The 13,244-nt window shown below is 40.4% G+C and overlaps 1 protein-coding gene across 1 annotated transcript in view; it reads right to left on the bottom strand.

Annotated features, from left to right (window-relative positions):
• Window positions 1–13,244, bottom strand: part of LOC143019490 (uncharacterized) — a 67,346-nt gene that overhangs the window by 35,323 nt on the left and 18,779 nt on the right. Inside the window, exons 6-7 of the mRNA XM_076175132.1 lie at window positions 7,682–7,900; window positions 4,115–4,446 (exon numbers count right to left, since the gene is read on the bottom strand). Of these exons, the coding sequence (XP_076031247.1) occupies window positions 4,115–4,446; window positions 7,682–7,900 (551 nt within the window). The remainder of the gene's footprint in view (window positions 1–4,114; window positions 4,447–7,681; window positions 7,901–13,244) is intronic.

Here is a 13,244-nt window from a genome sequence, read left to right as displayed (position 1 = left end):
AGTATGTGCATAACCTTGCATTTACTTGTGTTAAATTTCATTAGCCACTTTTAAGACCATTGCTGTAGTTTATCTAAATGTTTTTGAATATCTAATTGATTTAAATGATCATTTGCCATTCCGCACAATTTTGTATCATCAGCAAATTTGGAGACAATAGATTTTAGTCCATAGTCTATATCATTTATATATACTATGAACAGAAGTGGCCCAAGAACAGAACCCTGAGGAATTCTGCTCATAACATTTTTCCATCTAGAAGTTTTGCCATTTAGAACTCTGTTTTTGATCATTCAACCAATTTCTAGTCCAAATTAATAGGCTACCACTTACTCCATATGAAGCTAATTCAGTAAGTAGCCTTTCATGGAGGATGGTATCAAAAACTTGTTTCTTTTGTCATAATTCAAGATGACTGTGTTGGAGAATTTGGGTTAGTCACGCAAGAACGTTTCCATCTGAATCCATACTAGCTATCATTTATCATACAGTTACTTTCTAAATGATGTTCGATAGCATTTCTGATTATAGTTTCCATCATTTTTGCTACAATTGAAGTCAAGCTTATATGCCTGTAGTTATTTGGATTCTTTTTGTCACCTTTTTTGAATATGGAAGTAACGTTAGCTAGTTTCCATTCTCTTGGGACATTCCGGATATGATGGATTTCTTGAAAATAATTTCTAATAGAACAACAATCTCATTTTTCATTTTCTTTAAGATTCCTGGATGCCAACTGTCAGGCCCTGGTGTTTTATTAATTTTGAGTTCCTCTATAAACCTTTTATTTTTTTCTTTTGTTATATTTCCTGTAGAGTTCACCATAAATTTTTCACAGGTTCTAGTTTATAGCTCACTCTGAGGTGTTTCGTTTACAAATACCGAGTTAAAATAGTTGTTTATATCACACATTCCTTTGTTTGAACTACTCAAGTTACCATCAGCAGATAATAGTGGGCCAATGTGATTCCTAATAACCTTTTTATCTCTAATGTAACTATAGAATTCTTTGGGATTCTCTTTGGATCTATTATTGATATTCATTTCATATTGTCATTTTAACTTTTTTTATTGTCTTTTTTTCTCTCTGTATTAAATATTACATAACTTTGATAGTCATTAGGTGCACCCGAGCACTTGTATTTCTTATAAGCCTGTCTTTTTTTAGCAATACTTTTTTCAGTTTCTTTGTCAAGCCATTTTGGACGAGTCTAATTTGGGGGGGAACTGTCCTCAAACAGGGTGTAAATATAAATCATCTTAATAAGAGTATTTTGAAGCATTTCCCACATCTGATCTACATGTCTTTCGCTTAATTTTGCCTCCCAATCTGTAAGCTGAAGCTCCTGATGTAGTCCTATGAGCTGAGCTTTACTAAAATCAGGTATTTTAGATACACAAGTATCTATTCTACAACTTTTTAGCAATTTGAATCTAAGTTGTGATTGCTATTTGCAATAGTTTCACCAACCTCTATATCAGTTATCATGCTTTTACAGCCAGTGATCAATAGATTGAGTAAGTTTCCATGTCTTTGGGCTTTTTTACATGCTGAACTAAGTAATTGTCACTGACAAAATCTATCAAGCGACTACCTATATGGCCATGTTCTAGGGTCATCCAATCAATGTCAGTAAAATGGAAATCACCCATTATCAATAAGTCTCAGTTACAGAAACTAGACAGTTCTTGAAACAACAGTTTGTTGTCTGCTAATGATAATATTTTTGGCCTATATAATACACCTACATTCATTTTTTTTCCATTTGTTTGGGTTAATTCTGCCCACAAACTATCGTATGCATCCTGTTTTACTTTCTCTAAAACACAGGCATGGACATTGCTTTTAACATACAACAGAACACCACCACCTTTCTTGTGGTTTCTATCTTGATGAAAGTGTTTAAATCCTGCAATACTAAATTCAGCTTCAAACTCTTTACAATTTAACCATGTCTCAGTTATTCCTATCATATCGAGATTTTTGCTTTTGACATAAACTCGTGATTATTTCTTTTTGACACGTCTTGTATTTCAATATCATGCCTTACATTATAATTTTATCCTTTATTGAGATTCAATACCTCATGGACATTTGCCCCATCACGGATATCTGGTCCCTCATGGTCATCTGATCTCGTATACCTTGCTATCCTACGTCACTGCGTTCTACACTGGCCATCTGTTGTTTGGTGACATTCTGTCCAGCATCCCTTCCTAAAATGATATTTTGTCCTCCACTGACATTTTATCCTACTGTGATATTTATTATCCTTCACACCTCAAGATCTCAGGAACTTCTTGAGCTTACACCCCATAAGATACTGGCTGCTAAGTTACATGCAATGAACATCTCAGCAACTTTCATGGCACTTGTATGAATGACAATTATGCTGTATTCTTTTATGTTTAGAGACTAAGCTCCACTTAGAGAATACTGAGCCACTTTTAATCTTTTTTGGTTACCATTCGCTCATGTGTACACAAATAGTACCAAAGCTTACATTTAACTAGAACAGTATTGATAAATGCACTAATCATACAGTATGTAAAGCCCAGTTCAGATTCTGTGGCAGCATAATGTAGTTTGGAACAATATTGCAAATTTTGGACTAAATGAAGAAGCGGTGGTATGCAGTAGTTTGAAATTTAGTTTCACTTGGATAAACACAGTATTGTCTGCCAAATGGTTGTGTTTGCTTGTTTATTTGTCTTTTTGTTTGTTCTGCATATGACATTATGAACCTGTGGTAGGTGAGGCGTGCATCAAGCAATGAACTGGGTCAGTTTGAATTTTATTGGGTTTCTACAGGACTTGTATACAAAATATGATGCTCATCCAGGAATGGGGTTGATCAATCTTGCTCTTGGAATGAGCAAGTTTGTGAGGTTTGGTGAATAGCGTCTCATGGAGACAATTGCTACTTCCACATATGCAAGAAGTTTGTATGCAAGCAGGGAGCTGGTTGGCTAACTGCAGTGCAGGCCCATGCTGAGGCTTTACAAACCAAAATGTCTCCTGTCAGTATGTCCTAAAATAATTGTAATTTAACCTGTACAACTTTAACAACATTAATTTAACACCCCAATATTCAACTAGCTTGAGCATCAACTGCATTAATTTAACACCACAATAGTTGCCATAGCAGCTGCTACCTAATAAATTGGTTTGGGTGAGCTGCATGGTTTCCATCCTTCACCACAGACATAACATTTGTATGCAATGGTTGGAGCCTTTGGGAACCCAGTTATATAGAATTTTAATGAATTATATGTCTGGCTGTACACTACATATTTTTGCTTTCATGGGTTGACTTTGAGTCACCCACACACCCTTTTGTAGCCTTTTGTAACACTGCAGAGTGCTGGGAATAGAACTGGCAAGACATTGTTTTCATGTTTTGGGTAAAATTTTGATGGCTTTGGCACAGTTTCAGTCATCAATTCTCTCTCTCTCTCTTTTTTTATAGTTATACGACATTCACAAAATATATGAATCCAGTACGATGGTATATACATGCATAATAATGGGTATGGGTATCTTTCATATCATGCATGGAAAACGTGAACGAGAGGAAAAGAATATGCTAAATTTACAACCTTACCCTGTCAACTTGCTTACCATAGGCCTATATGTCTCCCTGATCTCGTGCTGACAGTGGTCATGGATGCAATATATTGAACTGTGAGGACCACCTTTTTTCATGTTCTATCTTTATTTTATGTTGTCTTAAGATAAGTTATGCAAAAAATGGAAAATCAAAACCTAGTTAATGCCAGCATGTATCTGAGCTATACATTGGGCCGACAATGTATGAGTTAAAAATTGTAACTCATATTCCTGAGTGGGGGATCCCTTTTCTATCTTTTTCTCCTGTGAGGAGTTAAGACATGCTTTGACTTGGCTACCCTCTTACAAGGGAGAAAAGTCTTCTGGTACATACATACAATACTTGAGCTCATATCTGTATTAAAGTTAACTTTGAACTATCCCCATATCAATTAATAACTTTATCTAAACATGCATTAGTCATGCAAGAATATGTTCAATCTTGATGCATTTGTTTTTGTACATGACCAAATTTTATGTCAAGCAAAAATCAATTTACAATACCTTATTTGATAATTTTGAAATCTTATCAATAGAATCACATATTACAGTCTCTGCAGAGCTTCCTTCTTCATCCTTTTTTGTATCAACTTGTTTCTCTTTCCATCCCCTGGCATTAATTGTAAATACTTCCAAATCTTCCTCCAGGTCTTTCCCAGCTTTGTCGACAGAAATGTTCTCTGCCTTTATAACTGCTGCTCCATTGTCTTCCTTCTCACATATGGTTATCATTTTGACAGGTTCTTGCTCTTCTTCAGTTGCTTTGATCCCGCTCTCCTTTAAGCAGTTGTCTAGCAAGTCCCTGCTAGCCTCGAGCATGAACTGCGGATTCTCATCTATGAAAGCAAAACAAGTACAACAGATTTGAGAAAAGTATTTGAAACAAAGGTGGTGAATGGGAGTGGAATGGGAGGGAGTGGGTGTGTGGTTTGACTTGGCTACCTCCCTTATAAGATGCACTTGGTATATATCTAAATGTACATACATACATACATATTCCAAGGCTTTTTCCCCCTTACAAGGGAGGTAGCCAAAAAGGAAAAGGCATAAAATCATTCCCACCCACTCCATCCCTAAATACACTCCACCCTCCCTCTTATCTTAGCACTTCCTGGATGACGGGTCATCCCTGCACCTTGTCCACTGCCCTGGGTCAGAAGCAGTGTCGCAAGACACAGCACATCCACAGCAAGGCTGTTTCATTATATCGGCGACCCTCCTCTCCGTCCCCCCATATAAAGGGGAGGACGGGAAGAAATCCCTTCGGGCTGCGTCAAAATTTTGCTCACACACACTACCTCACCCCCCATCTCCCTGTCCATTCCACCTCATGCATCACAACATCTTCCATATACAACCATTCTCCATTCACCCGTCTTCTGTCCTCTCCCGTCCTTCCTCAACAGACATTCCCCTCTTCCCCAAAGCCCCCTTTACCCCATCTATCCACCTCATCCTAGGACGTCCCCTCATGTTCACTCCCTCCACATCTGCCTTCCATACCTCTTTTACTAGTCTTTCTTCACTCATTCTTTCCATGGGTCCAAACCATCCTAATACTCTTTCATCAACCCTATCTCCCAACTCCTTTTCCACCCCTGTTCTCCTCCTCACCTCCTCATTTCTCACTCTATCTAGTCTAGTAACCCCCATCATACTTCTCAGACACTTCATCTCAAACACATTCAAACTCCTTCTCTCTTCCTCTCTTATGTTCCATGTTTCTGCCTCATACAGTGCTGTTGGCACAATCACTCCTTCATACAGTCTCCTCTTAGCATCCATTCCCAAATGTCTATTCCTCATTACACTCTTCAATCCACCAAGGCATTTACTCGCTTCTCTCAATCTACATTCTACCTCCACCTTCACTCCACCTTTTCCTGCCACATTTGCACCCAAGTATCTAAAACTATCCACTTCCTCCAGTCGCTCTCCCTTTATGCCCACTTCCAGTCTACTGCCACTTTCACCCCTTGTACATCTCATCACCTTGCTTTTACCTACATTTATCTTTAGCTTTCTTCTATCACATACTCTCCCAAACTCTGTCACCAACTTCCTCAATCCCTTCTCCAATCCTGCCACAAGCGCAGTGTCGTCCGCAAACAACAGATGGCTCACCTCCCACTTTTCTCCATTTTCTTTAACCATCTCCAATCCCTGTCCCACTACCCTTGCATTTACCTCTCGCACTACCCCATCCATGTATAAGTTGAACAGCCAGGGCGACATAACGCATCCTTGACGAAGTCCCACCTTTACCTCAAACCACTCACTCTCTCCATTTCTAATCCTGACACAAGCTCTACTACTCTCATAAAAACTCTTGACAGCTCCTAGAAGCTTTCCTCCTATCCCGTATATTTGCATAACCTCCCACAGTGCCTTTCTGTCTACCCTATCATAAGCCTTTTCCAGATCCATAAAAGCCCAAAAAACATCCTTCCCCTTTCCTATAGCTTTCTCACATATCTGTCTTACCACAAAGATCTGATCTACGCGACCTCTACCTGTCCTAAATCCACACTGTTCCTCACCATTTACTCCCTCTGTTCCTCTCCTAATCCTCTCAATCAAGATCCTCCCATAAGCCTTCCCAACTACACTTAACAAACTAATCCCTCTGAAACTACTTCATTCCCACTTGTCCCCTTTTCCCTTGTAAAGTGGAACTATACAGGCACTCCTCCAGTCCTCCGGCACTCTACCCTCTCTCTAGCAAACATTAAATAACCTCACCAGCCAGTCCACCATCACTGTACCTCCTTTTTTAAGACATTCTGCAAGGCATCCATCCAGACCAGGTGCCTTACCTGCTTTCATCATCTTAACAACAGTCTTCACTTCATCCTTCCTTATTTCTCCTCCATTTTCCTCACTCATCATGGTCATTTTCTTAGCATTTCCCACTGCAGCTATCTTTCCCTCCCTATCCTCCTTCACATTTAGCAACTCCCTAAAATATTCTGCCCATCTTTCCCTTACTGCCTTCTCTTCCATTATCATCTCTCCATCTGCACCTTTTAGTTTTTCTTCTCTACTTGATTCGCCTCCTCTTCCTCTCTTAATTTCTTTCCAAAACATCTTTTTATTACTTTCAAAATTTTCTGTCAGATATAGACAAAAGTATAAAATGTTTTGACTTCTAGTAAAATAGTTGTGGAAGGCAGAGGTGGATGGAATGGATTTAAAGGGATGACCAAGGATGAAATGGATTGATTAGGTGAAAGGAGCTTTGCGTAAAAAGCGAACAAGTAATACAACTGTAACTTTATATCTAATAATGCAAGTTTTGTGGTGCATCATCAAATCATTGTATGTCAGGCAGCTGATGCTGTCCACAAGAATTTGAATTATGTTGAAAAGGTTAATATTAGTCAGTATGGCAGGGGCAGAGATTGTCCTTAATCCACAAGAAGCTAAGATAAATGAGATAACTGGGTGTTTGATAGGTGAATACTGGGTATAAGCCTTGGCTTGCTACCTTCCTTGTAAGGGGGAAGAAGCCTTTTGGTTTATAGACAGATTGGACTGTGTAAAACCATGTGTTCTTTGTCCTCAGTGTGGTGTATGCATTTTACAGATTAATTCTGTGTTGATAATGTATCAGTGCTGGGTGGTGAACCATATGGAGATGTGACAGACTATTGTCTCTCTTCTAGAGATTATATCTGGTGAAACTTGCCTTACAATGGAGTTTGGTTGGTCATATAACATCTGTTTTGCAATTTGTGTGATATGTGTATCTATATTGATGTGTTGCTGGTTACTAGGAATAGGGTCTAGAATATCTACGAATATAGTAAATCTGTACAACCACTTTTGGCTAATTAGTAGAAAAAAAAGTATTGTAGAAATGGCTGAGAGAATATTCATACTCCAAAGAACAAAATCCCATTACAAAATGTTTCATATATTTCATTCTGGTTAATGCATGAAGATTTTATTCAGTAGAGGTATGCCAATAATTGATGGGATTGATTCAAGAAGACCTTGTTCTGCTAAATAAAAACTGGCATTTGAAGTAGACTACTGTTACAAGTATGTTCAAGTTCTCATGCCTATTACCTTCAAACTGCCTGGTACTCTGCTTGCTGGCAACAATAATGGCCCTTGCTGTGATGCCATCATACTGCCCCTGAGTTTGCATGGATGAGGTGACATAACCTGATGGCTGATGACCTGTGACATTGAATTTTGAAACTGGATACTTTCTAGGGCGTCCTCTACTACGCTTTTGGATGAAACATTCCTCTAGACTTCCTTCCAAATTTGGCAAAGTTGGGCCTGGAAGAAAGGACGTGGTATATGCATATAATTATTTTTAGGTGATTCAAAGGTCCTCCAATATTGTTGAACAAACAACTTATAACAATCAATGTTAAATTTGCAGTTTCCCTAGAAACAAGGAGGTGAGGAGGAGAGTGGGGGAAGGAAGGGAGTTGTTGTTGTTGTTGTTGTCGTTCCCTAGACTGTCTGTCCGAGCAGTCCCGTCTCCCCAAGGAAGGCCACAGCAGAAACTGGGTTTTCCCACAAATCCTTTATAGAGTGTATGTTGTGTTGTTTGCGTGCATGATTGTGTATAATGCAGTCTTCCATTATGTGTTGTATGGTATGGGGTGAAGTGTTACATCCTGGGCAGCTGTTCACAACACGGTCGTCCAGCCTCTTCTGGTAGCTTAGAAGTGCTGGGTGGTGACCGCATCGCAGTCTGGCCAAGTGGACTCTGTCCTTTCGTGGGAGAGAGGATTCAGAAGGGTGGATATCAGGGGGTCTGGCATGCAGCAGTGTGTTGTCTTTCAGTGTGTTAATGGAGCGGTGAGTGATATGATTATGAATATGTTTCCGGAGGCTGGTATTTGGTGGTTGTGGAGGAAGAGAAGAGAGTATCTGTGCGTAATAAAGGTCTTTGGTTGTAGTTTTAATGTTTCTTGGTGTGTGTGGGTGTTCTGCTATGTAGTGTAGTGGGTGTGATGTGTTTGTGGTGGCTGCAGCAAGTGTTTGTGTGCCTCTCATGTCGAGGTGGTCCTTGACTTTGAGGACTTTTGTTTCATGGTGTAAATGGTCTGTAGGTGATGTATTTGTGCAGCCTGTAATTGTTTTTAGGGCTTTGTTTTGTATGATTTGAAGGGTGTTGTGGTGTGTGTCACTGAGATTAGGAGCCCATGCAGGACTCGCATAATTCATCACTGAGCGTATGCATTGTTTGTATATTGTTATATTAGTTTCTTTGTTTTGTCCAAATGTTGTTCCTGTGATTGACTAAAGTGCGTTAAGTCTAGGTGTGCATTTGTTTTTTATGTTTGTGAGGTGTTGTTTGAAAGACATGGATGTATCGTATGTTACAGCAAGAATTTTCGGTGTGTTTGTGTGTGGTATTAGAGTGTTGTTGATGTAGAGATGAGGTATGTATTTGTGTTCTTTTGTCCAGTTGGTGAGAAGTGTTGCTGTAGATTTGGTTGGAGCTATTTTGAGTCTGTTTGTGATGAACCATGTGTTGAGTGTGTCAAGGTAAGGCTGGATTATTTCTGCAGCTTTGTCTGTGTTACGATGTGTGCATGTGATTGTTATGTCGTCTGCGTAGGAAGAGATTTGTATTTCTGAGGTGTCTGGCGTGGGTAAGTCATGCATGTATAGATTAAATAATGTGGGGGATAGAACTGAGCCCTGTGGTACTCCATTCTTAATGTTTCTGATGTGCGACGATTGGCCATTATATGACACATGAGCATTCCTGCCTGCCAGATAATTGGCCAGCCATCTTTTGGTGTTATTGTGCATGTCTGTGTTATATATTATATTTGTTAGGTTGTGGCGGGGGATAGCATCAAAAGCTTTACTAATGTCCAATGTTATAAGAAGTGTTCTGTGGTGGGGCCTATCTGAATTGATGCCATCAAAAATTCTTTGTGTGAGGTTTGTCAGAAGAGTGTTTGTGGAGTGTAGTGGCCTAAAGCCGTGTTGTGAGTCAGCAAGGGAAATATATGGTGTGACAAGTTTAAGTATTAGGCGTTCAATGACTTTAGAGGGGGTGCAGAGAAGTGTGATTGGGCGGTGCGATGTTGGGATTGTTGGGTCTTTGTTCGGTTTTGGAATGGTGATTATTTTACCATGTTTCCAGATGTCGGGTATAGTGTTGTGTGAATAGCTGTAGTTTGCAATGTTTGTGAGTGCGTGTATACCTTGTGGTCCAATGTGTTTTAGGTGGATGTTGCTTATGTTATCAGGGCCACAGGCAGATGAGTGCTTGAGATTATGCATTATGAGTTTTGTCTGACTGTCTATGAAGGGTGTATAGTCTGAGTCTGTGGGGAGGTCTTTCTTACGTCGAATGGTGCGTCGGTCGTCAGGGTGAGATGTAAGATGACTCGTCTGTGCAAAATGACGTATGAGTGCGTTTGCTTGTTGTCTGTTTGAGGGTAGATTATCTGTTGTTGTGATTATTGCTGCGTGAGAGCGTGTAGTGTTAGTGTTGGATAGTGTGATGCTGTTGAGTGTTTTGTACAATTTGCTGGTGTTTGTTTTGTGATCAAGTGTATTGATAAAGTTTTGCCAATTTTGTGTTTTTTGTTCATGTATTTTATTGGCAATCACAGTGTTTAGTGTTTGTATTTGGTCTGCTATGTTTTGAGGGATAGGTGTGGGGGTATCGTGTTTAAGTGTGTCACGTTGTCTGATGAGGTCTTGGATTTCTGGTGTGAAGTTGGGGTTGTGTGATTTTCTGTTGCCTCTAGGATGTATCTCTTGTCTGCGTTTTGTATGATTGTATTAAAAGCGTGCACAGCATTGTTTATGTTTGTGATTGGTGTACTGTTAAGTGTTTCAAAATGTTGTTCTGTCTCTTCAGTAAAGGCTTCCCAGTTAGCTCTCTTGTAATTGGTGTAAGTGTGTCTGTGGCCAGCTGGGGTGCATCTTGTTTTGGTGGTGATGATGATTGGAAGGTGGTTAGAGCCAAGGGCTCCGACCACTCTCCATGATGTTGTTGGGGTTAGGCAGGGGGAGCAAAAGGTGATATCAGGAGAGGAGGGAGTGTAGAGGGCTTGGTATGGGATATGTGTATGATTATGCGTGTTGTTCATGATAGTCAATGAGTCGAATTGAGTCTGTATATCAAGCCCTCTGTCTGTGTCAGGGTTGTCGACAAACCAGGCAGACGACTTGGCGTTGAAGTCACCACCCATGATCAGGTTGGGGATTGAGGTTAGTTGGCTGAGTTGAGGTCTGAAGGTGTTTGGAACTGTGGGGGATGATTGGGGGGGAATGTACATGTTAACTATTGTTAGTGTTGAATTGTTGCCTGTGCGGATACGAATGGATTGGGTTTCTGTTGTGTTATCTGTGGTAGGGAGGAGAATTTTGGTTGTGGCTCTTGTGTCCACAAAACAGATGGAATGGTGGATCAGGGTGATGAGTCCACCGCCATTGCCGTCAGTCCGGTCTTGTCTGATGGTGGTGTAATTATGAAATGATGGTGTTTTGTGTGAGTGTCTTAATTTTGTTTCTTGTAAAATTGCAATGTGTATGTTGTGTTGTTTAAGAAAGTATTCAAGTTCATGTTTTTTAGTGTTAATACCGTCAATGTTGTGTTGTAATATGTTGATGTTGTGTGTTTTGTATGTGTTGTATGTTGCCATTTGGGGTTGAGGTTGGGGTGGTAGTGGGGAAGGTGTAGGATCTGGGTCAGAGGGGGGGAAAGGAGAGATCGGGGACAAAGGAAGGGGAGTACTAATCGGGGGTAAGGGCAAAGGGAAATTGGGAGTGGGTAAGGGTGTTGGCTGTGGTTGGGGAGGTGGGATTGGGGTTACTGGAGGGCAGGTAGAACATGTCCAAGTGTTTGTGTATTGGTTTGTGTCAGCAAGTGTTGTACAAGTGAGGTGGGCCCAGTTTTTGCACATATTGCACTGAACTGAGCCCCTTGTCTGTCTGCTCGAAGTAATGGGTTTAGAGCATGTTGGGCATGTGTATTTTGTGGTGGGCCCAGGATTGCTCTCTACATCTCCGGCTAAAAGTAGAAGAAGAGGGGTGATCGCCGGAAAATGACCCCTCAGTGCAGAAAAAACGTAACATTGTGTGTTGGAAAAAAAAGGATTGTGGTACTCCCCCAGGTAGGTGTAGTTCCTCCTTGGGGATCGGTGCCATCTGCGTAGAGCTGATGGCCAGGGGTGGTTGCTGCTGATTGGCCCCCAACTCTTGGGGTTGGGGGGTGGTCCCAGTACCGTCTCCCCCAAGGAATGCCACGGCCGAAACAGGGTTTTCCTACAAATCCTTTATGGAGTGTACTTGTATGTTGTGTTGTTTATGTGTGTGATTGTGTATAATGCAGTCTTCCATGATGTATTGAATAGTATGGGGTGAAGTATTATATCCTGGGAGTTGGGATATAGAGTTGATGAAAGAGTATTGGGATGGTTTGGACACATGGAAAGGAGTGAAGAAAGATTAGTAAAAGAGGTGTGGAAGGTAGAAGTAGAATGAGTGAACATGAGGGGGTGGCCAAGGATGTGATGGATGGATGGGATAAAAGGGGCATTGGGAAAGAGGGAAATGTCTGTTGAGGAAGGGAGAAGACAGAAAATAGGAGAGAGTGGAGAATAGTTGTGTATGGACACTGTGATGGGGGGGGTGTATGTGTGAATATTTTGATGCAACCTGAAAGGATTTCTCCCTGTCTTCTCTTTTTCTGCATAAGGGGATGGAGAGGGGGGTCATCGATTAAATGAAGCAGCCTTGCTGTGGATGTGCTGTGTCTTGCTACATTGGTTCTGATCCAGGGCAGTGGGCGAGATGCAGGGATGACCAGTCATCCAGGAGGAACCAAGAAAAGAGGGAGGGAGGGGTGGTGAATAGGAGTGGAGTATGTGGGGATGAAATGGGTGGTATAGGATTTGTGCCTCTGACTTTGGCTACCTCCCTTGTAAGAAGGAAAAAGTCCTTGGTGTGTGTATTACCTAGCTGTACCTAGTCGTATTTACCTAGTTGTATCTTATGGGAAAGGGAGCTATGCTCATGGTGTCCCATCTCTGTATCTTGCCATATTTAATTTGCTCTTAAATTTTTGTATTGTTTTTGCACACATTATTGTTTCTTCTAGTATGTTCCATACATCCACCACACTGTGGGGAAATCTGTTTTTTTTTTCAGGTCTCTTTTATAAATGTCCTTTTTGAGTTTCTTTCCATGTCCTCTTGTGTTTCTCTTATCCTAATTTAGTAAGTTGTCTCTATCAAGGATTTCTACACCTTTCATAATTCTGTAAATGGTCAACAAGTCACATCTTTCTCTTCTTTGTTCCAGAGTAAATAGTTATAGTTTTGACAATCTTTCTTCATATGACATTTTTTATAGTGTTGGGGCCATCTTCATAGTTGCTCTCTGGATTCTCTCAATTTTCTTTATATTCTTTTTTGTACTGGGTGACATTAGTGTCACTGCATACTCCAATTTAGGCCTTATCAGCGTAACTAATATTTTCTTTACCATTTCTTCATCCAAGTAAGTAAAAGCCACTTTTATTGATCTTAGCTAGTTATATGTTTGCCGACAATTTTGTTTATCCGTTTGTCAGGTGACATACATTATGTGATGATCACTCCAAGGTCTTTTTCAGATCCCACTTTTGTTACTTCTTTTT

The sequence above is a fragment of the Oratosquilla oratoria genome, chromosome 37 (genome assembly GCF_046742065.1).
Source record: "Oratosquilla oratoria isolate Oo_2021 chromosome 37, ASM4674206v1, whole genome shotgun sequence".
Taxonomy (NCBI): domain Eukaryota; kingdom Metazoa; phylum Arthropoda; class Malacostraca; order Stomatopoda; family Squillidae; genus Oratosquilla; species Oratosquilla oratoria.
Note: the sequence above shows the minus strand (reverse complement) of the source record. Positions and strands in the feature narration are given on the sequence as shown.